At 66.4% G+C, this 21456-nt stretch overlaps 3 protein-coding genes across 12 annotated transcripts; all 3 read left to right on the top strand.

Moving 5' to 3' along the window:
• The first annotated feature begins 1172 nt into the window (after positions 1–1172).
• On the top strand, positions 1173–8002 carry FES (FES proto-oncogene, tyrosine kinase). Of its 9 annotated transcripts, none has more exons than XM_075100913.1 (19): positions 1173–1305; positions 2200–2364; positions 2462–2635; positions 2710–2806; positions 3274–3457; positions 3787–3924; positions 4036–4155; positions 4238–4360; positions 4430–4616; positions 4696–4773; positions 5027–5236; positions 5580–5702; positions 5965–6018; positions 6160–6278; positions 6491–6585; positions 6690–6813; positions 6948–7105; positions 7319–7441; positions 7608–8002. In XM_075100913.1, the coding sequence occupies exons 1-19, from the start codon at positions 1183–1185 to the stop codon at positions 7748–7750; spliced, it is 2538 nt and encodes an 845-aa protein (XP_074957014.1). In that variant the 5' UTR covers positions 1173–1182; the 3' UTR covers positions 7751–8002. The 9 variants fall into 9 exon arrangements, 8 of the variants coding, with proteins under 8 accessions (XP_074957014.1, XP_074957012.1, XP_074957011.1 ...); XM_075100911.1 differs by having other exon boundaries at positions 1173–1309; positions 2113–2364; positions 4430–4613; positions 7608–8000; XM_075100910.1 differs by having other exon boundaries at positions 1173–1309; positions 2113–2364; positions 7608–8000.
• Positions 8003–8349: 347 nt separating this feature from the next.
• Positions 8350–18217, top strand: MAN2A2 (mannosidase alpha class 2A member 2). Of its 2 annotated transcripts, none has more exons than XM_075100903.1 (23): positions 8350–8463; positions 9056–9210; positions 9403–9657; positions 9809–9953; positions 10075–10246; positions 11023–11150; positions 11304–11477; positions 11809–11995; positions 12077–12254; positions 12435–12637; positions 12978–13160; positions 13353–13467; positions 13680–13747; positions 13925–14090; positions 14361–14597; positions 14704–14826; positions 14925–15039; positions 15126–15259; positions 15374–15515; positions 15755–15888; positions 16650–16838; positions 16955–17065; positions 17514–18217. In XM_075100903.1, the coding sequence occupies exons 2-23, from the start codon at positions 9079–9081 to the stop codon at positions 17664–17666; spliced, it is 3444 nt and encodes a 1147-aa protein (XP_074957004.1). In that variant the 5' UTR covers positions 8350–8463; positions 9056–9078; the 3' UTR covers positions 17667–18217. The 2 variants fall into 2 exon arrangements, with proteins under 2 accessions (XP_074957004.1, XP_074957005.1); XM_075100904.1 differs by lacking the exon at positions 8350–8463 and adding an exon at positions 8796–8885.
• Positions 18218–19851: 1634 nt separating this feature from the next.
• Positions 19852–21284, top strand: LOC142060589 (protein shisa-like-1a). The gene is made up of 3 exons (XM_075100962.1): positions 19852–19918; positions 20581–20824; positions 21026–21284. Exons 1-3 carry the CDS (start codon positions 19852–19854, stop codon positions 21282–21284), a joined length of 570 nt encoding a protein of 189 aa, XP_074957063.1.
• Positions 21285–21456: the final 172 nt, after the last annotated feature.

Genomic DNA, 21456 nt, shown 5'->3' with positions numbered 1-21456 from the left:
CCGTGGCGCCAGGGCCAGTTACAGGGTGACCAGCTGGTAGGTGACTGGGCACCCTGGCAGCACATGGCAGCTTTTGACCTGCTCAACTGGGCAGGCAGCAAACGGTGCATTAACCGGGCTCCTCTCACCCAGGGCAGCTGTCGTGACTCTGGGTGGGATTTTGTGTCGCCCAGCAGAGAAACCTCCCGCACTTGCTGGGGCGCTGCTTGCGGTCATGGCCCGGGGCACAGCCCCTGGACGTGCCGTGCCACGCCATGATGTTCCATTGTGCTGCGCCTTGGCATGACCACCCAGGCATCCATCAGCCGTGGGAAGACGAGCCAGCAAAACTCCTGTCTGATGTGCTTTTCCCCCCAGCTTCCTCTAAAAGTGGAATCAGCTCAGTTGTGTCCTGCAGGTGGCTGTGACACCCCTCTGGGGCCGGGGCCTCCCTGCCAGGCACAAGGGAGGGGGCTCAGCACAAACCACCCAGGAGGCGGCTGCACTGAGCGGAGTGGAGCCAAGCTGGGCTGTGCCAGCAGCAGGGACACGTGTGGCAGTGCTGTCCGGAGGTGGTGGGGCTGCCCCTGCGATGTGGCTGCCAGGGCTGAGCGGTCCCACCATGCCACCAGTGAAGCACTCTGAGGTGGGGAGCGCCTGGGGCTGCCACAGGGAGCGGAGTCCCAGCTGTCTGGGTGCAGGCTGGCACCGAGGGCTGGGGCACAGCTCCATTGGTGCCTGTGCGGTGGCTGCTCTGTCCTGTGGCCTTTCATGGTTACAAGGGCCAGGCTCGGGGATGGTGGCAGGATAGCCCCCCTTCAGCAGGGCTGCACAGATCCCTGGGGACCCCCCGGGGTACTCCCCCAGTCCCTGCAGCTTCTTGGGGAAGCAGGGGCACGGAGTTGGGCTGGGCATGAGGCAGGACCAGGCATGGCTGAAGGGGCTTTGCTGAGTGAAACCCTTGTGGGGCCAGGTCTGAGTTCAGGCTCCACAGGGGCAGTGGATGACAGCCAGGGCGATGAAGGTGCCTGGGCTTCTGCAGGGCCGGATCCTGCTGGCACTAGGGCCTGGTGCGAGGCAGCTGGGTGTGGGGCGGCAGGGTTGGGGGCTGCCCGGCTATGGTGGAGCTGTGTGCTGGCGTAGGCCCTGGGAGCGGGGACTAGCAGGGAGGGGAGGAAGCACAGGAAATCTCGCAATGGCTGTATGGTCAGCACCGGGTTTCCTGTTCCTCCCCAGGAGCTGGAGCTGCACCAGGTCCAGACTGCGCCGGCTCTGGACCTGGGAGGACGCCAGCACCAGCCCCACGGCGGGGACCTCGCGGCACACGCAGGTTGGAGGGGTTGTGCCCCAGCGGGGCACTGGCAGAGACAGGGGACCACTTCGAGGGGCTGGGTCTGGGTCTTGGCCCTGGCCTCTGCTGGGTCGAGGGCTGTGCCAGGGGATGTCCTGCCCTGCGTGGAGACATGCCCCAGCACCCTCCTGCTCCTGTTGCACCCTTGCCATGGGGCAGGGAACCCTGGGACCACAGCTGGAACCAGTTTGGCTCCCAACAGCTGTGCTGCAGTCACGGGTACTGGGATGCATCCAGACTTGGTACCTGCCTTTGGGGCTTGGCGCCCTGTCCCCCTCCTGCCGGCTCCCCACGTGTGACCTGGTCCCTGGGAGCTCCCCCGTCCCGGCATGTCCAGCTGCCCCCACCATGGGCACAGGGGTGACCGTGCTGACAGGCAGGACAGGGCCGGAGCTGCCAGACTGCGTGGGGCCGGGGCCGCAGCCAGGGTATGGGGCACGGCTGCGCTGCCCTTGGGAACCAGCCCTGCATGCATGGCAGAGATGACGCTGCTGTTTTTGACCCCACACTTCCTCCTCCCTGGCACTGTCCTGGAGAGCCCCACCTGCCACAGGGCTTGGGGCGCACTCAGCCCTCCCGCCTGCTTTGAATGCACTTTGCAAGGCAGATTGCACGGGGCAGGGAGGACTCTGGTCCCTGCCGCTGCCCAGCTTGGGCACCGGCACCCGGTGACAGAGCGATGGGGTGGGAGGGTGCGAGATGCAAAGGGCCCCAGCCATTGGTGAGGGCGGTGTGTGGCACAGGGTGGCAGCCGCAGCTGAGGCTCTCCCACCGCTCTGCAGCCTCCTCCTGCCCAGGACGGTGGTGCCATGGGCTTCGGGCCAGAGCTGTGGTGCCCGCAGGGGCACAGTGCGCTGCTGCGGCTGCAGGACAACGAGCTGCGCCTCCTGGAGCTGATGAAGAAGTGGATGTCACAGCGCGCCAAGAGCGACCGGGAGTATGCGGGGATGCTGCACCACATGTTCTCCCAGCTGGAAAAGCAGGAGGGCCCTGGGCAGCTCCGCAGCAGTGACCACGGCAGCCAGATCGGGGAGGTAGGGACACCCCGGTGCAGAAGCGCACCCCACAGACCCCGGTGTGGTGCCGGAGGGCAGCCATCCTTATGCCATCCCTGATGCCCCATCCCGGCAGTCCTGGTGGGTCCTGGCAAGCCGGACGGAGACGCTGAGCCAGATCCTGCGGCAGCACGCAGAGGAGCTGACGGCGGGGCCACTGGCCAAGCTCAGCCTGCTCATCCGTGACAAACAGCAGCTCCGCAAGGCCTTCAGTGAGCAGTGGCAGCAGCTGAACCAGGAGTACACCCGGGTACGTGGGTCCCAGCAAGGGGGAGCGGGGGACCCAGCCCAGCCCTGTTCCCCTGATGGCGGTCCCCCCTCCAGGCCACGCAGCAGGAGATGGAGAAGCTGAAGGCGCAGTACCGCAGCCTGGCGCGCGACAGTGCCCAAGCCAAGCGCAAGTATCAGGAGGCCAGCAAAGGTACCCGCCAGCTCGGCCCCCACGCCAGCTCCCACCTCCCCTGTCCCCATTCCCCTGCGTCCCCATCCGGCTCGCCTCAGCCCCCAGCGGGTCAGGGATGACCGGAGCACCCCAAGCCCTGTGGGACCCGCAGCGCAGCCTGGGCCGGGCAGGGGCTCCAGGGGCAGCAGCATGGGGAGAGCCCAGCCTGGCCCCTTGGGAGCCGCGCAAATGTCCTGTGGGTTATGGGCCTCGGGTCGCTGTGCTGTGGGTTGGGAGCGTCCCTGTCCACAGGGAGGTGTGGTGTCACTGCCCCAGCCCCATTGCCTGCCCTGGGACCCCCCTCCCAGCCCCATCACCCTACCCCCAGCCCCTGCCCCAGCCCAGCCGGCTGGCCATGCACCTCACTGGCTGCCCAGGGAGATGCGCTGAAGCACTGGGACTGGCAGGTAGCGGCAGCGGGCATTTTCCATGGCCTCTCCCCCCAGACAAGGAGCGAGACAAAGCAAAGGAGAAGTATGTGCGCAGCCTCTGGAAGCTCTACGCCTTGCACAACCAGTATGTGCTGGCCGTGCAGGCGGCCACACTCCACCACCACCACCACTACCAGCGGGTGCTGCCCACTCTCCACCAGTCCCTCTACAGCCTGCAGCAGGAGATGGTCCTTGTCCTGTAAGACCCCTGGCTGTCCTGCTGCCCACCCCACACCCCACTGCCCATCCTGGGCACCCCCACAGCCTCTGAGAACCGGCCATGCTCCCTCCTCCTGCCGGAGTCTTGCCAACCACGTGCACCTTCCCTGCCCCATTGCCTGCAGCCCTCATGGTGATGCCCCGCAGCACCACATGAGATGTGGGGACTGAGGGTGTGAGCCAGTGGGACGCGGGGACCAGCCAGACTGGGCAGCAGGGCTGGGGCAGGGGTGGCAGTGCCTGGCTGCAGGGGCCCTGGGCTTGGGGGGCACAGGCACCCAGCAACCCCCAGCGCCCACATCCCCACAGGAAGGAGATCCTTGGGGAGTACTACAGCATCAGCAGCCTGGTGCAGGATGATGTACTGGCCCTGCACCAGGAAATTGCCAGTGCCATCCAGGCCATTGACCCAGCCACCGAATACAGCAACTTCATCCAGAGCCACAGGTACACCTCCGTGCAGCTGCAGCCCCTCTGCTGGGCATGGCCCTGCTGGTCATGGGTGCCAGTGGCTGGCACAGGGCAGATGGGAGGCAGAGCTGCACTGGGTGCCTGCAGGTACGGCTCCGAGGTGCCACCGCCTGTGTCGTTTGACGAGAGCTTGCTGGAGGAGACAGAGGACCTGGCACCGGGGGAGCTGCAGCTGAATGAACTGACCGTTGAGAGTGTCCAGCACTCGTGAGTGGGGCTGGGCCACCCGTGGGGGCTGCCACTGCCAGCAGCGCAGCTCAGCACCATCCAGCACCTGTGTTTCTTGCAGCCTGACGTCGGTCAAGGAGGAGCTGGTAGCCGCCACAGAGGCTGTGAGCAGCAAGCAGCAGTGGGTGCAGGAGCTGCAGGCAGAGATCCAGGGCGAGGAGCAGGGCCAGAGCCCCAGGGAGCGGTGAGGTGTGGTGGGCGGGAGGCCAGGGGACGGGGGCGGCAGGAACTGACTGCCCTGTCTCGTCCCCAGGGTGTACTTGCTGGGCAAGCGGCAGGGGTTGCAGGAGGCGCAGCAGCAGCTCGAGGGCTGTCTCTGCACCCAGGCCAAGCTGCAGGCGCAGCGGGACCTGCTGGCTGAGAAGTTGGCGGAGCTGGGCACTGGGGAGCCCCTGCCTGCCCTGCCTCTGCAGGATGACCGGCAGTCTGTCTGCTCCGTGGTGAGTCCTGCCCAGGAGCTGCAGGGCTGGGGCGTACTGGGTTTGGATCGCCCAGTGCACAGCTCATGCCTCCCCCCAGGAGCAGGAGCGGAGCGGGGTCACTGCGCTGGAGACCCTCAAGAACCACATCTCAGGCATCTTCAGCTCAAAGTACTTGGTGAGTCCCTGGGCACCTCCAGCCTCCCTGCTTTCCTGTCTGGCTGCCTTGCCGAGCCTCCTGGCCCCTTGGCATCCCCTGCCCTCTCCTCTCTGGCCCCAGGGCCCCCTCCCCTCCATGCTCCAGCCCCTCTAGCCTCTACTGCCCCTGCCTTCTGCACCCTGCCCCAGGCACAGCTTCCAGGCACTGCTGCTGCCCCCACCTCTGTCATGATCCCAGGGGCACGGCTGGGCTCATCCCTGTTTCCATCCAGCTGCCGCCCCCCGTGCCCCTCATCCCGGAGGTGCAGAAGCCGCTGTGCCAGCAGGTCTGGTACCACGGGGCCATCCCGCGCTCGGAGGTGCAGGAGCTGCTGAACTGCAGCGGGGACTTCCTGGTGCGGGAGAGCCAGGGCAAGCAGGAGTACGTGCTCAGCGTGCTGTGGGACGGGCAGCCCCGGCACTTCATCATCCAGGCTGCCGACGTGAGTGACCACAGGCAGGGAGAGACAGCAGAGGGTGGCCCTGTGCAGGCAGGCGGGGGACCCTGCTCGGGCATGGCCCCTCTGCAGCCGTGAGGCCCCTGGCATGAGTGCACGGGATGTGTATGTATGGTACAAGTTGTGTTCACCCATCCTTGCACAGGCCAAGCATGGAGGTGTGAGCCCTGCATTATGCATGTGAACTCCCACTTACATGTGCTTGCTGTGCCCAGTGTGCATGCATGTCCCGCGCTGTGTGCATGCGTGCACACCCATGCACTCCAGCCCTTGTGAGCACATCCATGCATACACGCAGACACAACCCCTCAGCCTCTCCTCCCCACAGAACATGTACCGGCTGGAGGGGGACGGCTTCCCCACCATCCCACTGCTCATCGAGTACCTCCTACAGAGCCAGAAGCCCATCACCCGGAAGAGTGGGGTCATCCTGACCAGGGCTGTGCCCAAGGTGACAGCAGGCAGTGGGGCGGGGGATCAGTCCCCTGTGCATGAGGCAGCCCTGCCCAGCCCCTTCTTTTGCCCACGGCTGCACTGGGAGCCCCAAGCACACTTCTCCAGCCAGTCATGGTGACTCAGCCCTGGGCGGGGCCAGTGGGACACTGGGGACACCGCTCCGGGTCTGCTTGAGAGGGAACTGCTGGGGCAGGGGAGATGTGGGCCTGGGGCAGGCTGTGGGATGGCTTTCTACCTTCAGTATCCACTCACTGCAGGACAAATGGGTGCTCAACCACGAGGATGTGCTGCTGGGGGAGCGCATTGGCCGGGTGAGTGGGGGTGCTCTGGTCCCTGCCTGCGTGTGGTCTGTGGGGGGGACAGGGCTGTCCCCAAGGGGTCTGTGGGGTGGCAGGGATTGCCTTGGGCCATGCCGCGGCAAGCTGGGCCGGTGCACCCATGTGTCTCGGCAGGGTAACTTTGGAGAGGTGTTCAGCGGCCGCCTGCGTGCTGACAACACCCCTGTGGCTGTGAAATCCTGCCGGGAAACCCTCCCACCCGAGCTCAAGGCCAAGTTCCTGCAGGAAGCCAGGTCTGTGCAGCCATCACCCTTGTCCCAGTCCATCTGTCTGTCCTCGAGACTTGGGGCTGTTCAAACCCCACTGGGACTGCAGCATCCTTGTGCTGAGGGCTGTGCCCCCAGGCTGGTCAGGCAGAGTGTCCTGGGGATGGCACGGAGGTATCCTGTGCCCAGGGCAGCTGGGCCCCCCCATGCACTCACAGTGCCCCTCCTTGTCTCCACAGGATCCTTAAGCAGTACAACCATCCAAACATTGTCCGGCTCATTGGTGTCTGCACCCAGAAGCAGCCCATTTACATTGTCATGGAGCTTGTGCAGGGTGAGTGGTCCTGTCCTGCAACCCCTGCAACCCCTGAAAGCTTGCCACAGCCAGTCGTGGCCAAGCTTGCCAGCTGTCTGCCAGCTCCACAATCCTGGGTGCAGGGGGGGACTTCCTGAGCTTCCTGCGCAGTGAGGGGCCCCACCTGCGGGTGAAGGAGCTGATCAAGATGACAGAGAATGCTGCTGCTGGCATGGAGTACCTGGAGAGCAAGCACTGCATCCACAGGTGGGCTCCAGTGGCATGCGAGGGTGCTGGGCAGGGCAGGATGAACCCCGCAGCCCTCGCTGCCCCCGTCCCGTGCCAGGCAGAGGCCCCTGGGGATGGCCGGGAGTGCAGCTGATGGCTCTGGGCCATCCCAGGGACCTGGCCGCTCGCAACTGCCTGGTAACAGAGAAGAACACCCTGAAGATCAGCGACTTCGGGATGTCGCGGCAGGAGGAGGATGGCGTCTACGCCTCCACGGCGGGGATGAAGCAGATCCCTGTCAAGTGGACTGCCCCTGAAGCACTCAATTATGGTATGGGATGGAGCCGGACAGAGCCTGGCAGCCCTGCGGCACAGCTGGGAGCTAGGAGTCTGGGGCACACCGTCCTGCTCCCATGCACCTGGCCCTGGGGAGGGAGGCAAAGAGAGCCAGGACACCCCAGCCCTCGTGAGCGCAGGCACAGCCAGGGGAGTGGTGCCATGGGTGTCCCCGGCCACCAGCATCCATCCTGCTCCATGTACCCAGGCCGATACAGCTCCGAGAGCGATGTCTGGAGCTTTGGGATCCTGCTGTGGGAAGCCTTCAGCCTGGGTGCTGTCCCCTATACCAACCTCAGCAACCAGCAGACTCGAGAGGCAGTGGAGCAGGGTAAGGGACATGGCTGGGGTCCAGCTCTCGAGGGCTGCTGCGGGGTCATGGGCCCAGCACTGTGGGTGCACCATGGAGCCCTGTCCACGGGACAGGCAGGATGGTGCTGTGGGGGGCGAGGGGCTGGTGGCTCGGGCTGCCGTGTCCCCATCCCTGCTGCTCCCAGGCGTGCGGCTGGACCCCCCTGAGCAGTGCCCCGAGGAGGTGTACCGGCTGATGCAGCGGTGCTGGGAGTACGACCCCCGCAAGCGGCCCAGCTTCAGCACCATCCACCAGGACCTCATCGCCATCCGCAAGAGGCACCGGTGAGGGGGGGCCCCGGGTCGAGGGCAGTGCCCCGCCGGCCCCACTCAGGACAGCACCGTGTGCCCCGGATCCACCCTGCTGGCACCATCCGTCCCCGGGCAGGGCCTGCCTGGGAAGCGGGTGCTGCGGGGTGGCCGGCCGCAGCCGCGTCCCCTCCCCAGCGCAGGGCAGGGGGCTCCCGCACGTCCCGGGGACGTGGCACCCACAGCTCCTGCCAGGCTTGATCCTGTGTAATAAACAAACGAGCTCTGCAGCACCGCGTCTGTGGGGGCTACGGGAGGGCGCAGACCCCGTGGGAGCCGGGATGGGACGCAGCGGGATGGTGCACCTGCACCTCGGCCGGGCCCTGGACCGTGGGGGGTATGTCCGGGTGCGTGCCCGGGGCTGCGTGGGGATGGCCAAGCCTGCCCTGGGGCTGTGGCGGTCCTGGCCGGGCCCGTCCCCGGGGCCGTGGGGGTCTCGGCCGGGGCAGCCCCCCGCGCTATGGTGGGGCCAGCTCGGCCCCGGGAGCTGGGGGGTCCCGGCCGGTCCGGTCCGGTCCCGCCCCGCTGCGCTGCCAGGCGGAGCCGCCTCCCGGCGGGGCCGGGGCGGGGCGCGGGGCCCGGGGCCGGGCGGGGCGGGGCGCCGGGCGGGGCCTGGCCCATCCCGGCCGCGGCAGCCGGCGGGCCCGGGGCGGGCGATGTGAGGAGCCGGGACGGGCCGCGGAGCCGCCCAGGGTAAGAGCGGAGCGGCCGCGACCCCGGAGCCGTCCCGCGGTGGGCGGCGGCCCCGGCCCTCCCCGGCCCCAGTCTCCTCCCCTCCCTGCGCCCGGCCGCGGCGCAGAGGCCCCGGGCCGCCCGGCTCGGCGGGGCCGCCGCGGCCTGCTCCGGCCCCGGCCCCGGCCCCTGTCCCGGCTGCTCCCGTCCCGTCCCGTCCCGTCCCGTCCCGTCCCGTCCCGTCCCGTCCCATCCCGTCCCGTCCCGTCCCGTCCCGTCCCGTCCCGTCCCGTCCCCAGCCCCGCGGCGGGCCGGGCTCGAGGCGCCCCGGGCCCGTACCGCCCGCCGGCGCCGCTCCAGCCCGGGCTATAAATACCCGGCGCCGGATTAAGCGAAGTAGGACGCGGGGAGGCCGAGGAGGAGGGGGTGGCGGCGGCGGGCAGGTAGGCAAGGGGTGGGTAGGGCAGGGAGCACCGGGCTGGGCTGAGCCCGGGGCGAGGGCAGGAGGCACCGTCCCGTCCCACCCCGTCCTGCCCCTGTGCCCGTCTCGTTCTCGGCCCCGGCCCCACGCCCGGGCTGGCAGCGACAGCGGCACCGCTCTGCCCCGGTGCAGGTCTGTCCCTGCGGCCCTCCGGGATGAAGCTGAAGAAGCAGGTGACAGTGTGTGGAGCTGCCATCTTCTGCGTGGCTGTCTTCTCCCTCTACTTGATGCTGGACCGGGTGCAGCACGACCCCACGCGCCACCAGAGCGGGGGCAACTTCCCCAGGGTGAGCGGCAGGGCTGCGGGGACGGGAGAGCGGGCAAGCGGGCCAGATCTAGCGGGGGCCAGCTGGCACAGCCTGAGGCTGTTTGGTTGTCTGGGCCAGGGCTTGTTCCCTGCTGGTGTCGGTGCACGTGGGGGACGGGACCTGCCTGGCAAAGGGCTCCGGAAGCTTTCACCGCGGCATCTGTGTCCCCAGAGTCAGATCTCGGTGCTGCAGAACCGCATTGAGCAGCTGGAGCAGCTGCTGGAGGAGAACCACGAGATCATCAGCCACATCAAGGACTCGGTGCTGGAGCTGACGGCCCATGCGGAGGGGCAGCCGGCGCTGCCCCACCACACACCCAATGGCTCCTGGGTGCTGCCCCCTGAGAGTCGCCCGAGCTTCCTCTCTGTCTCCCCCCAGGACTGCCAGTACGCCCTGGGGGGCAAGGGCCAGAGCCCAGACCTGCAGGTGAGGGGCCGGTGTCTCAGCCCAGCAGCTCAGGGCCCACCTCTGCTAGCACAAATGGTTCCATACCAGGGCACCCATGGGGTCCTGGCCTTATTCCTTTGGGGGCCTCTCAATCCGGTGTCTGCCCTGAGCCCTGTCTCCCACCTGGCAGATGCTGGCCGTGTATTCCCTGCTGCCCTTTGACAACCAGGACGGCGGCGTGTGGAAGCAGGGCTTTGATATCACCTATGAGCCCAATGAGTGGGATGCTGAGCCCCTACAGGTCTTTGTGGTGCCTCATTCCCACAACGACCCAGGTGAGCAGCGGGTGGGTGCGGGGCGGGGGAGAAGGGGAGGGCTAGCCCAGCCTCTGCCACCACACACTGCTGGCAGGGAAGGGCTGGACCCTGTGCAGTGACCCCCAATGTGTGCTGGCAGGCTGGATCAAGACCTTCGACAAGTACTACTATGACCAGACGCAGCACATCCTCAACAGCATGGTGCTGAAGATGCAGGAGGACCCACGCCGGCGCTTCATCTGGTCCGAGATCTCCTTCTTTTCCAAGTGGTGGGACAACATCAGTGCCCAGAAGCGGGCTGCGGTGCGGAGGTAGGGCGACCCACCTGGCCCCGGTGCCGGGCAGTGTCCCTGCCCGGAGGCAGGGCGCTGTGGGAGGCACGCTAGCGATGAGCACAGGGTGCATGAGGGAAGGGTCCTGGGGAGACAAAGGCTGTTCTGGCTGCAGTGCAGCGTCCGTGGGCTCTGCGCTGCTCACTGTGGGGTACCCTGGCACTGCCAGCAACGTCTCAGTGCCGCAAGATGTCAAAACCACAGCAGTGTGCGGTGTGCTACCATCACTGGGGCCTCCGCAGCGGGGGCGTGAGGGGCTAGGGGAGGCAGGTCTCACCCTGTGCTGCTCCCTGCGCTTGCGCGGCTGGGAAACTCCCTCGCGTTGCTGTAACCCCAAGCACTGCTGCAGAGCCTGAGCAGTGCCAGCACCTTGCAAGGCCCAAGGCACCCTCAGGGAGTGGAAGACCTGGAGAGTAGGATTGTGTGGTGGGAGCGGGCTGCCTTGTCAGCCCCTCTGCCCTGGGACAGCTGGGGGTGGAGGACAGAGGGAACATGGACTGTAGGGCACGGTGGAAGGCACTGGCCTGTGCGGGGATGGGCTCTGGTTGGGGCCTCGGTCAGTGTGGTGCCGCAGAGGGATGTCTGTGTGGGGCTGTGTGTGGGGACGGTGTGGGCACTGTGCAGCAGCTGTTGGTTGTGGAGGCTGCGGGTGGGATCCAGGTGGCTCCAAGATGGAGCAAGGCTCTGCTGTGGACACATGGCTTGCCACAGGTCTCTGCCCAGGGCTGTTCACATCTCATGTGTTTCCCTTGCAGGCTGGTTGGCAATGGGCAGCTGGAGATGGTGACGGGTGGCTGGGTGATGCCTGACGAGGCCAATTCCCACTACTTCGCCATGATCGACCAGCTGATTGAGGGGCACCAGTGGCTGGAGAAGAACATCGGTGAGAACGGGGTGGGATGCTGGGCAGGATGGGCAGGGTGATGGCTGGGGGCCTGCTTGATGCACCAGCAGGCACCCCCGTCCCTGGCAGGAGGCTGTTCGTGGGAGGTGCTGCCAGGCCCGATGCAGGGCTGATGGGTCTCTGTGCCCCCAGGTGTGACGCCCCGGTCGGGCTGGGCCGTCGACCCCTTTGGGCACAGCTCCACCATGCCCTACCTGCTGAAGCGCTCCAACCTGACAGGCATGCTCATCCAGCGCGTGCACTATGCCATCAAGAAGCACTTTGCTGCCACCCAGAACCTGGAGTTCATGTGGAGACAGACATGGGGTGAGGGGCTGCTGGGGAGGTTATCGCAGAGGGGGCCCTTTTGGGGTGGGTGGCAGCAGAGAACAGCTACCAGCCACTTCCCTGTGTGGATGGTGAGATGGGGATGGCTCTGCCCTGCAGCAGTTTTGCCCTGTGGGACAGCCCCAGGGTGACACCCCTCTGTGTCCAGTGCTCCAGGGAGGCTGCTGGGCCCTCTGGGCTCCAAGCGGGTGAGCCTCTGTGCCAGGTCTGCTCTGCCCCAGCAGCCGTGCCCACACCCACGTGGGCACCCCTGCTTGGGGATAGGCAAGGGAGAGCCATTGCTGGTGCTCATCTGTCCTTGGTCCCACAGACCCAGATGCCAGCACCGACATCTTCTGCCACATGATGCCCTTCTACAGCTACGATGTGCCCCACACCTGTGGGCCAGACCCCAAGATCTGTTGCCAGTTCGACTTCAAGCGCCTGCCGGGTGGCCGGATCAACTGCCCATGGAAGGTGCCTCCCCGAGCCATCACCGATGCCAATGTGGCGGAGCGGTGAGTGCGGCAGGGGCAAGCGGCTCTGAGCACCATGGCCCTGTCTGGGCGTCAGCCTCACGGCCTGGCCCTCCACGGCAGAGCCCAGCTGCTGCTGGACCAGTACCGCAAGAAGTCCAAGCTGTACCGCAGCAAGGTGCTGCTGGTGCCGCTGGGAGATGACTTCCGCTATGACAAGCCACAGGAGTGGGATGCCCAGTTCCTCAACTACCAGCGCATCTTTGACTTCCTCAACTCGCAGCCCAACCTCCATGTCCAGGTACGTGCAGGGAGGTTTGGGGCAGTGGGGACGGGGGCGGGGGAGCAGTGCCACAGATGCAGAGGCTGTGGGGAGCCCAGTCAGAGGGTAGGCAGTGCCGGGAGGGGTGGTGGGAGCCCCTGGCCGTGGGAGCTATGGCAGCTCCCCATCATGCTCAGGGCTATGCGTGCTGTCCTGCAGGCACAGTTTGGGACACTCTCCGACTACTTTGATGCTCTGTACAAGAAGGTGGGCATCGTGCCAGGGATGAAGCCACCTGGGTTCCCGGTGCTGAGTGGGGATTTCTTCTCCTACGCGGACCGGGAGGATCACTACTGGACAGGCTACTACACCTCCCGGCCTTTCTACAAGAGTCTGGACCGGGTGCTGGAGGCCCACCTCCGGTGAGGGGAATCGGGCTGGGCCTGGGGCAGGGGTTGTGTGCAGGGGGCACAGGCAAGGGTTGGCCGGGCAGCACCCAGGAGCCCCGGCAGTCCTCCGGTCTGTGCCCAGCTGCAACGTGCTGGGGGTGGCCTAGGCACAGCTCAGCTCAGGCAGCATGTGCCCCCCACCTGCCCTCCCTGAGGCCAGACTGCTGTGTGTGGAGAGTGCACGGGCTGGGCACCGTTGGTGTGAGGGCAGGCTGGGCTGGCTGCTCCTCCTCTGCCCTCCCTCCTGGCACTGCTTGGCCCAGAGTGTTGGGGCACCAGAGCAGGGACCCTCGGTGACCCTGTCCCTGCGCAGGGGGGCAGAGATCCTGTACAGCCTGGCGCTTGCCCACGCCCGCCATGCTGGCGCCGACGGCAGGTACCCGCTCTCCGACTACGCCCTGCTGAGCAGCGCCCGCCGCAACCTGGGCCTCTTCCAGCACCACGACGCCATCACTGGCACCTCCAAGGAGGCTGTGGCAGTTGACTATGGAGTCCGGTGCGTGCAGGGGGCTGGGGCGCAGTCCTGAGGGGCCCGTCTTGGATGGGGGCTGGTGGGCACAGGACTGGGAGTGTGGTTGGGTGGGAGGGTCCTGTGGGGCCCCTCTCCTGGGGGAGGTGGGGAGTGTTGTGGGGATGCTGGTACAGGACAAGGGGAGAGTCCCAAGTGGCTCACTCTGCTGTGCCTCAGGCTGCTCCACTCTCTCACGAACCTCAAGCGTGTCATCATCAATGCTGCACATTACCTCGTGCTGGGGGACAAGGACGCCTACCACCACGACCCTGCTGCACCCTTCCTTGGCATGGTGAGCAGCACCCTGCCCCGTGGCTCCCTGCACCCCAGCATGCTGGGCCATGCTCGGGCAGCTGTGCCCGTGCCCCCAGAGAGTACAGCCCTGCCTGCCTGCTTGTTGCTGGGTGGGGGCCCAGGGAAAGTGCCCCAGCCTGTGCCTGTGCCCCTGGGCCTGGCTGGCAGGGGTGGTGGGCGCACCCCGTCTCTGATTGCTCTTCTCCCCAGGATGACACGCGCCCCAACCAGGACTCCCTCCCAGAGAGAACAGTTGTCAGACTGGATGCCTCACCCCGGTAGGAGCTGCCTGCTCTGCTTTTGGGGCTTGTGGGGCCATGGGGGGCACTGATGTGCGTACCTGGGACTCAGTGGAGCAGTGGGTGGGTGCAAGGGACCTGTGGGTGGTGTGGGCCACGGAGTACCCAGGACACTGTGGGGGTCTGGTGGCCATCCCTGTGTCACCCCATACACAGGTTTCTGGTGGTGTTCAACCCGCTGGAGCAGGAGCGCCTGAGCATCTTGCCAGTGCTGGTGGACTCCCCGCACGTGCGTGTGCTTTCCGAGGAGGGTCAGCCCCTGCCTTCCCAGCTCAGTGCACACTGGCAGTCTGCTACCAACATGGTGCCTGATGTCTACCAGGTATGGAGTGCCCTGGTGCCACTGTGTGCCCCCATCCTCAGCCTGTGCAGCCCGTGCATGCCTGTAAGCCCTCCTTTGTGGCAAGTGTCCCCACATCCCAGCACAAGTTCCCACCGCTTGCAAACACCCAGGTCACCAAGAACATTCCCCCACCGCAGAGGCCCCAGAAGGGCCGGGCTGGGGTCTTTGCACTGCCGACAGCTAGCAGGTCCCCATGTGCCGGCTGCCCTCCTGCAGAGGGGCTCACTCATGTCTCCGTGCTGCCCACAGGTGTCTGTCCTGGCCCGCTTGCCTGCACTGGGGCTGCGTGTGTTGCAGCTGCACAAGTCCTTTGACAGCCATGCTGCACTGAAGTCCTCCGTGCGCCTGTACCTTCACGGCCGCGACTTGCCTGTGCGCAAACAGGAGGCCATCCCTGTGCACATCTTCCCAGCCACCACCGATGACTTCTGCCTGGAGAACCAGCACCTGCAGGCCTGCTTCTCGGGACGCTCAGGCCTGCTGCAGGCAAGTGCAGGGCTCTGACGGGTGGTGTGGGGTGAAGGAGGGGAGAGGGACACAGCACTGCCTCGTACCAGGTGTACTCACCGCTGTGCTGGCCTGTGCCCCGCAGAGCATCCGCCGAGCTGGGGAGGAGCGGGAGCAGAGGGTGAGCATTGAGTTCCTCATCTACGGCACGAGGACTTCCAAGGACAAAAGTGGAGCCTATCTCTTTCTGCCTGATGGCGAGGCCAAGGTATGGGGCTGCCTCTGAGAGCCAGCTGGCAGCCGTGCCTGCAGCCACGTGGCAGTCCTGCAAGCAGCAGCCTCAGCGCAGCCCTCCTTCCCTCACAGCCCTACACCCCCAAGGACCCCCCAGTAGTACGGGTGACGGAGGGACCCCTCTTCTCAGAGGTCGCCAGCTACTACCAGCATGTCCAGACTGTGGTGCGGCTTTACCACGTGCCAGGTGAGACAACATGAGGCTGTGCCAGGGAGGCTGCTGGACCAGGAGCACTGGGTGATGCTGCCCAACCCCTCACTGCCTGACTGCAGGGGTGGAGGGCCTCTCCCTGGATGTGTCTTGCCTGGTGGACATCCGCGACCACATCAACAAGGAGCTGGCCCTTCGCTTCAGCACTGACATCGAGAGTGATGATGCTTTCTTCACAGACCTCAATGGTTTCCAGGTATCCGTCAGCCTGGGGAGGGACATCAGCTGCCCTTGGCAGGACAGTGCCCTGCCACCCAGCACTGGGCACTGTAGGAGCCACCTCCAGCCGCTGACCTCTGTCCCTTGGCAGATCCAGCCCCGCAGGTACCAGCGGAAGCTGCCGCTGCAGGCAAACTTCTACCCCATGCCCGCCATGGCCTACATCCAGGACACGCAGAGCCGCCTGACACTGCACACAGCCCAGGCCTTGGGGGTCTCTAGCCTTGGCAGTGGTGAGTTGGACCCCCAGGGCCGTGGGGCTGTGCCTTGGGGGGCCTGCCGTAGAACTGGGGCTGCTTTTGGTGGGAGATGCTGGGGAGGAGGGTGCTGCAGGGTGGGCACAGCAGGATGCTGGTCCTGCTGTGTCTGGGGGCTCTCTGGCTGCCCGCAGTCCTGTGCGAGCATTTCAATGTGTAGCAGCAGAAGGGCTGGCTTGTGTTAAAGCCCGGGCGCTGTGACCCGCTCTCTGCAGGCCAGCTGGAGGTGATCCTGGACCGGCGCCTCATGCAGGATGACAACCGGGGCCTGGGCCAAGGGCTGAAGGACAACAAACGGACCTGCAACCGGTTCCGCCTCCTCCTGGAGCGCCGTGCCACTGCCAACAAGGTGCATGGGCTGTGAGGCCACAGGACTGTGGTCAGGCACAGTGCTGCTTGCCCAGAGCACCCAGCCCTGCCTTGGGACAGAGCAGGGTGGAGGCACCCGCAGAAAGCCACATGTGTGATCGGGTGCAGGGTCTCCTCTTCTGCTGTCCCATGGGCCCCTGGCCATCACATTGGCACTGCAGAGGGACCAGTGTGCCTGGAGTGAGAGGGTGTGGGGAGGGTGGGACCATGGACTGGGGTCTGTCCCGCAGATGGGGTGCAGAGCCATGCCGCTCTCGTAATCACAGTGTTCTTGTCCCATCCCCTTGCTGCTCTCTATGCATGCGCCATGTCACCCATTCAGAGCTCCAGCTTCTTTTCCAAACTGGTCTACATGTTTAAAGCCTTGGGCTTCCCCGGCACCAGGACTGGCAGCCCAGAGGTAACAGCTGGCCTGGCCCCACTGTCTCTGCCTGTCTTGTGCACTAGCTGCTAGTGACTAGCCTAGCCAGCCCCTGTAGCAGGCCTGTAGTCTGACCATCGGCTAGCCAGGGTCCATGCAGTCTGCCTGGCCGGCAGCCACTGTCCCTGTTTGGGTGCTGGGGAGGGGGTCGCACCTGGGTGGGCGCAGCTCTGGGTGCCCTGTGCTGGCAGGTGCCTCTTCTCCAAGCGCTGCTGGAGAGGCTGCAAGGAGTGGGAGGCCCTATGGGCCCTGTCCAGGCTCTGCCTGGCTGTGCTGCTCCCCTGGCCTGCGCTGACCCGTGTGCTCTTTGGCTCGTGCAGGACGGCCGCCCAGTCAGCTTCCCCTCCCTGCTGAGCCACATCACCTCCATGCACTTGAATGCCGAGGCCCTGGTCATGCCCGTGGCCCAGGAGAAGGTGGCCCCACCAGCCCTCCGCTCATTCATGCCCCTTTCCACCACCCTCCCCTGCGACTTTCACATCCTTAACCTGCGGATGCTGCAGGCAGAGGTGAGCGGCACCCCGTGAGTTGGGGCGGGCATGGCCTGTTGGCAGCAGGACTCTCTGGGGGGGGTCTCACACCCGCTGTCCCCAGCATTGCACCTCACACCCTGGCTCCCTGGCAGGATGACTCGCTACCCTCGTCCGAGGCAGCCCTGATTCTGCACCGCAAAGGCTTTGACTGCAGCCTGGAGGCAAAGAACCTGGGGTTTAACTGCACCACCAGCCGGGGCAAGGTAAGACTGGGCTGCCGCTTCCACCCACCATTGGGTCAGAGCCAGGCTGGGGCCCTCAGCATGTCTGGCACCACACCCTGACTCCTGTGCTTGTGCCAAGCCGGGATGGAGGCTGGAGGGGGCCCCCAGGTTCCCCCAGCACCAGCATCCCAGAGCTGGTGGCTGGTCAAGCCACGGGGCAGCATGCAGCCCCGCTCTGCCCCTTGCCCAGGCAAAGCTGGAGGATGTTGGTTTGTCACGAAGTGTGTCTGGAGCCTTCCATGAGCCCTGCATGCTGCAGCGAGAAGGGGCAGATCCTAGGCTGGGCTGGGTCAGCGAGGTGCCATGGGGGGCTGGCGAACTAGCTGCTGGCACATTGGGTGTGGGGCTGCCCCATGCACAGCGCTGTGCTGCCAAGCACCACGTGCCACTCATCTGGGCCACCTGCCCTTCTTCCTTCTCTCCCTAGCTGGCCCTGGGGGGCCTGTTCCAGGGGCTGGAGCTGGGCTCCCTGCAGGCCACCTCGCTGACCTTGATGTACCCGCTGGGCACGCCCTCCAACAGCACCAACATCCACCTGGACCCCATGGAAATTGCCACTTTCCGCATCCGCTTGGGGTAGTGTCTCCCAGAGCAGGAGAGGAGCAGACTGGCTGGGCAGCGTGGGAGCAGCCACTGCGCCCAGCAGCACCAGCATGGCCTGGGAGAGTCTGGGCCAGCAGGCCTGCGGCAGGCAGACGGGCGCTGGGCAGGAGGTGCCGGACTTCAAAGGCTGCTGCCTTCTAATTTATTAGTCCTGTGTTCTCAGATAGATTTCAGAAGTGAACTGCTGTGGCAGGGCTGTGCAGAGGCTGCCGGATGCTGCCTGGGCATAGAGGCTACGGGCTGGGTACTGCTCTGAGCAGAGCATGGCTGGCAGGGGCAGCGGGCCGGGCTCTGCCGCTGCCAGCAGCAGGGCAGCTGTGCCAATCCTGCATTTGCATGGCTACCTGGGAGGGTGCCCACCCCAGCATCTTGGGGCAGGGGCCCGTGCTGGGCTCCCCCGACCTGTGGGGCAGCATGGGGGCTGCCAGGAGCCTGGTGGGGTTGGGGCAGCTGGCTGGGGAGGTGCTGCGGACTGGAGACTGAGCTCACCTGGAGCTTGTAGGAAACATGAGGTTGTTTCAAAGGGCCTGAGTCTGTGTCTGGTTTGTGATTCTCTCACTGGTTGTGTGGGGGAGTGGGAATGGTGCTCCATGGGGAGATGGGGCAGAACCCTGAGGCAGCAGGGAGGCGGACTTGGAGCTGTGGCCAGGGCCAGGCTGGGTGTGCTGGGTGGGCTGCCGGGGCTGTGCCATGCTCTAGTCCATGGGGTGAGGTCCCTGCCCTGCTGGTGCTCCTGGGCTGAGCTGGGCATAGGGCCCCAGCCACGTGTGGGAGGCCAGTGGCACAGCCAGGCCCAGCCATGCGCCTGGTGGCAGCAAGGGGACGGTGCAGACTGAAGTTAGGCAGCCTCTTGTGCAGGCAGCAACACATGGGTTTAAGCACGGGAATGGCCTCTGCAAAATTCAGTGCTTTTAGTCCCCTTTCAGTGTGAGCATGACAGACTGGTCTGTGCTGGTGCTGACAGTCACTGGGGACCCCCTGGCACCCCAGGAAGGGGCCTGGCCCAGCAGGGAGGGGATGGGGGGACATCATCTGCTGCAGCACCTGCACGTGCACCCCTGCGCTGCCGGGGCGAGCACCTGGTGCAGCTGCCTCCTGGGGCTGGTGGGTGCCAGCTGCTCTCAGAGCAGCTGCTGGGGGAGCTGCTCCTGTGCTCTCAGCCACTGAAACGCCAGACACCCTGCTCCTGTGCACAGGGCCACGGGGCACTGCCGACCATGCCCAGGTGGCTGGAGCAGGCTGAGAAGGAGTGATGCAAAGCCCTCAACCAGCAGCAATGCTCTGGTGCCCAAGGAGCCTGGCTGGCCAGTGTGCGGTGCCCCAGGGGCTGCTGGAAGCCACGTCACTAGGAGCATCCTCCCAGTTGCTGTGGGGACCACAGGGGCTGCTGCACTCCCCTGGCCCCCCCGGGGCTAATTACTGCGAAGGGGTGCTTGCAGAGAGGGCCTCAGGGAGGGCCAGGCAAAGAGATGGTGCTGCCCGAGCTTTGTCTTGATTTCTCACACAGCCTCCAGCACAGCCTGCATCCTACAGGCTCAGCCGTAGCTCCACACACCCATGGCCCTGAGGATGGGCAGAGTGCACGGAGCCAACATGGACTGGCCCCAGCAGCTCAGCCCTTGCACTGCCCCAGGGACAGCATGGCGTGGGGCAGCGCAGCAGGGCTGTGCTGGGGAGCAGGGGACCACAGCCCTGCGCTGGCACAGTGTGCCACTGGCGGCTCTGCCCAAGCCCAGCTAATGGCATGGCTGGCGAGGGGCCAGGCTGCTGGCCCAGGGCCCGCTGCCCACCAGGGCTGGGCTGCCGAGGGGCTGCGGCACAGCCCCAGAGGCAGGCACCCACCCCATACCCCAGCCTGGCCTGCGGCCCTCGCCCACACCACCGGCATCCCCACATGGACTGAGATGCCCAACCCGGGCCCATGGACCCTGTGGCCAGTGCCCCGCTGCAGGGTGGGGAAGGTGCCTCCTATACTTGGACCCTGAGAAGCTCATTAGCAATGCTCCCGCCTCCCGCCCCGGTCCCTGCGGAGCGGGCAGCAAGTGCAGGATGCTCTAATGGCTCCAAGCAGCTCTTGATGGGCCGTGTTGGAGGCGGGAGCAGGAGGGGTTGTGGTTTCTGCCTCTGCAGGAGCCAGAGCTGCCTCTGCCCAGGCTGGGAAGATGCCGGGTGGGCGCCTGCTGCAGCTGCTCCTCGCCACGGCTCTGTGCCCTGGCGTCCTTGGGACAGGTACATCCCCGCTCCTCCTGCTCCCTGAACCTGTCTTCCCCATCCCTGCTAGGGCCTTGTCCCTTGTGGGCTGCTCCCCAATGGCCCCTGATGGAAGCTGGGGTGTCTGTGCTGGGAGGTGGTGGTCCGTGCTGGGGATGGAGGCCCAGGCGTGGTGGTGCTGGGGCTGGTCCCACTGCAGCACATCTGTGAGGTGAGAAGTGCTGTCCTTGTGGGGCAGTGGGGAATGGGGAGGGGGCCCAGCACGGGGCAATTGGGGCTGGCCCAGGGGCTTTCCCCCCGCCACCATCATGCTCCTCGCCTGTGTTTGCCTTTGCCAGGGTGATGGTGAGTGCTGGAGGTCACAGCACACATGGGGCCAGGGCCACTGGCAGGCAGTGCTGGGTGGTGCTGCGAGCCAGGGACTCCTGTGCTGTGGTGGCAAGGCCCCACAGGGCTGGGGTGCTCCCAGCTCACCCCAGACCAGCCCATCCCTGCTGGGGCTGAGGGAGGCTCTGCTCTACAGGGTCCCTCCAAGGGCCACCTCACTGGAGGCTGGCAACCTGTCCCACCGGCACTGTGTCAGCTGCTGGCACACTGACTCATGTTGATGCAGGGGCAAAGCCCAGTATGTGCCCCGTTTATGGCCTTTGCCGCACCCTGCGGTGGGGGCTGAGCCCCAGCACTCACCAAGCATCTGTTCCTCGCCACAGTCTCAGTGCAGAACCTGCACCTCTGTGAAGGCTACATGGGCCCTGATGGCCGCTACCACCCCGGCTTCTACTGCCCGCGGCTGACCGACCCAGCCAGCCACCGCTTCTGCTGCCGCCCCAGCCCTCACACCCTCAAGTCCTGCTGCTCCCAGCTGGCCCTAGAGACCCTCACCAGGGTGAACCTCTCCAGCCTGGCTGGCCCAGGCCTCCTCCGGTGAGTGGGGCTGCAGCGGTGCCATGGTGCTCGGGGCAGCGGCTGCAATGCCTGGGAGCTGGGAGGGGGAGGCAGGGGCTCCAGGCTCCCAGCACGGCCCTGGGGGCTGGCACGGTGTTGCCCCTGGGGCCCCCTCCCTGGCACAGGGACACCGTGGGGGTTGTGCCATGGCTGCCCCCTTCTGAGGTGCCACCCCTGCAGGAACCCGCTGGCCCTGCCCTTCGTGGCGCTCTACGGGCTCCTCGTCCTCCTCCTCATGGCCGTCGACCTCTTCCACTTCTACCACACCCAGCGCTGCCGCCCCGGCCGCCTCCTGCCCTGCGCTCGCTGCCCACCCTGCGGCCCCCCGGGGGCGTGCCAGCCCCGCTCCCGGCTGCCCCACAGCGCCCACACCCCTGGGGGGCTCCTGCCACCGCCCCACCGTGCCCCCAGCCCGACGGACCCGGGCCGGGCCTGCTGAGGGGGGCCGCGGGCGGGGGTGCGGGGGGGGGGGGGGAGGGGGGTCCCTGCCCGGGGGTGCAGCGGGACGCGGGGGGGGCTGGGGAGGGGGCGGGTGGGACACACGCGGGGTCACACACACACACACGAAGTCGCACGTGGCCGCTGCTGGCACCTCCGGGCCGCGGGGCGGC

This window comes from Phalacrocorax aristotelis, chromosome 7 (genome assembly GCF_949628215.1).
Source record: "Phalacrocorax aristotelis chromosome 7, bGulAri2.1, whole genome shotgun sequence".
In the NCBI taxonomy this organism is placed as follows: Eukaryota; Metazoa; Chordata; class Aves; order Suliformes; family Phalacrocoracidae; genus Phalacrocorax; species Phalacrocorax aristotelis.
The sequence above is the reverse complement of the archived record's forward strand: the minus strand, read 5'-3'. Positions and strand labels throughout refer to the sequence as shown.

Excerpts from the sequence above, each read along its gene's own strand:
- FES (XM_075100906.1), top strand. The coding sequence starts at position 1,175 with ATGGCTGTATGGTCAGCACCGGGTTTCCTGTTCCTCCCCAGGAGCTGG. Across the intron at positions 6,814-6,947 it reads AGCAAGCACTGCATCCACAG|GGACCTGGCCGCTCGCAACT; the intron begins GTGGGCTCCAGT and ends GGGCCATCCCAG. Across the intron at positions 7,106-7,318 it reads CCCTGAAGCACTCAATTATG|GCCGATACAGCTCCGAGAGC; the intron begins GTATGGGATGGA and ends CCATGTACCCAG.
- MAN2A2 (XM_075100903.1), top strand. The coding sequence starts at position 9,079 with ATGAAGCTGAAGAAGCAGGTGACAGTGTGTGGAGCTGCCATCTTCTGC. Across the intron at positions 12,255-12,434 it reads AGCCCAACCTCCATGTCCAG|GCACAGTTTGGGACACTCTC; the intron begins GTACGTGCAGGG and ends GCTGTCCTGCAG. Across the intron at positions 15,040-15,125 it reads GCGGCTTTACCACGTGCCAG|GGGTGGAGGGCCTCTCCCTG; the intron begins GTGAGACAACAT and ends GCCTGACTGCAG.
- LOC142060589 (XM_075100962.1), top strand. The coding sequence starts at position 19,852 with ATGCCGGGTGGGCGCCTGCTGCAGCTGCTCCTCGCCACGGCTCTGTGC. Across the intron at positions 19,919-20,580 it reads CCCTGGCGTCCTTGGGACAG|CACTCACCAAGCATCTGTTC; the intron begins GTACATCCCCGC and ends GCTGAGCCCCAG. Across the intron at positions 20,825-21,025 it reads GCTGGCCCAGGCCTCCTCCG|GAACCCGCTGGCCCTGCCCT; the intron begins GTGAGTGGGGCT and ends CCACCCCTGCAG.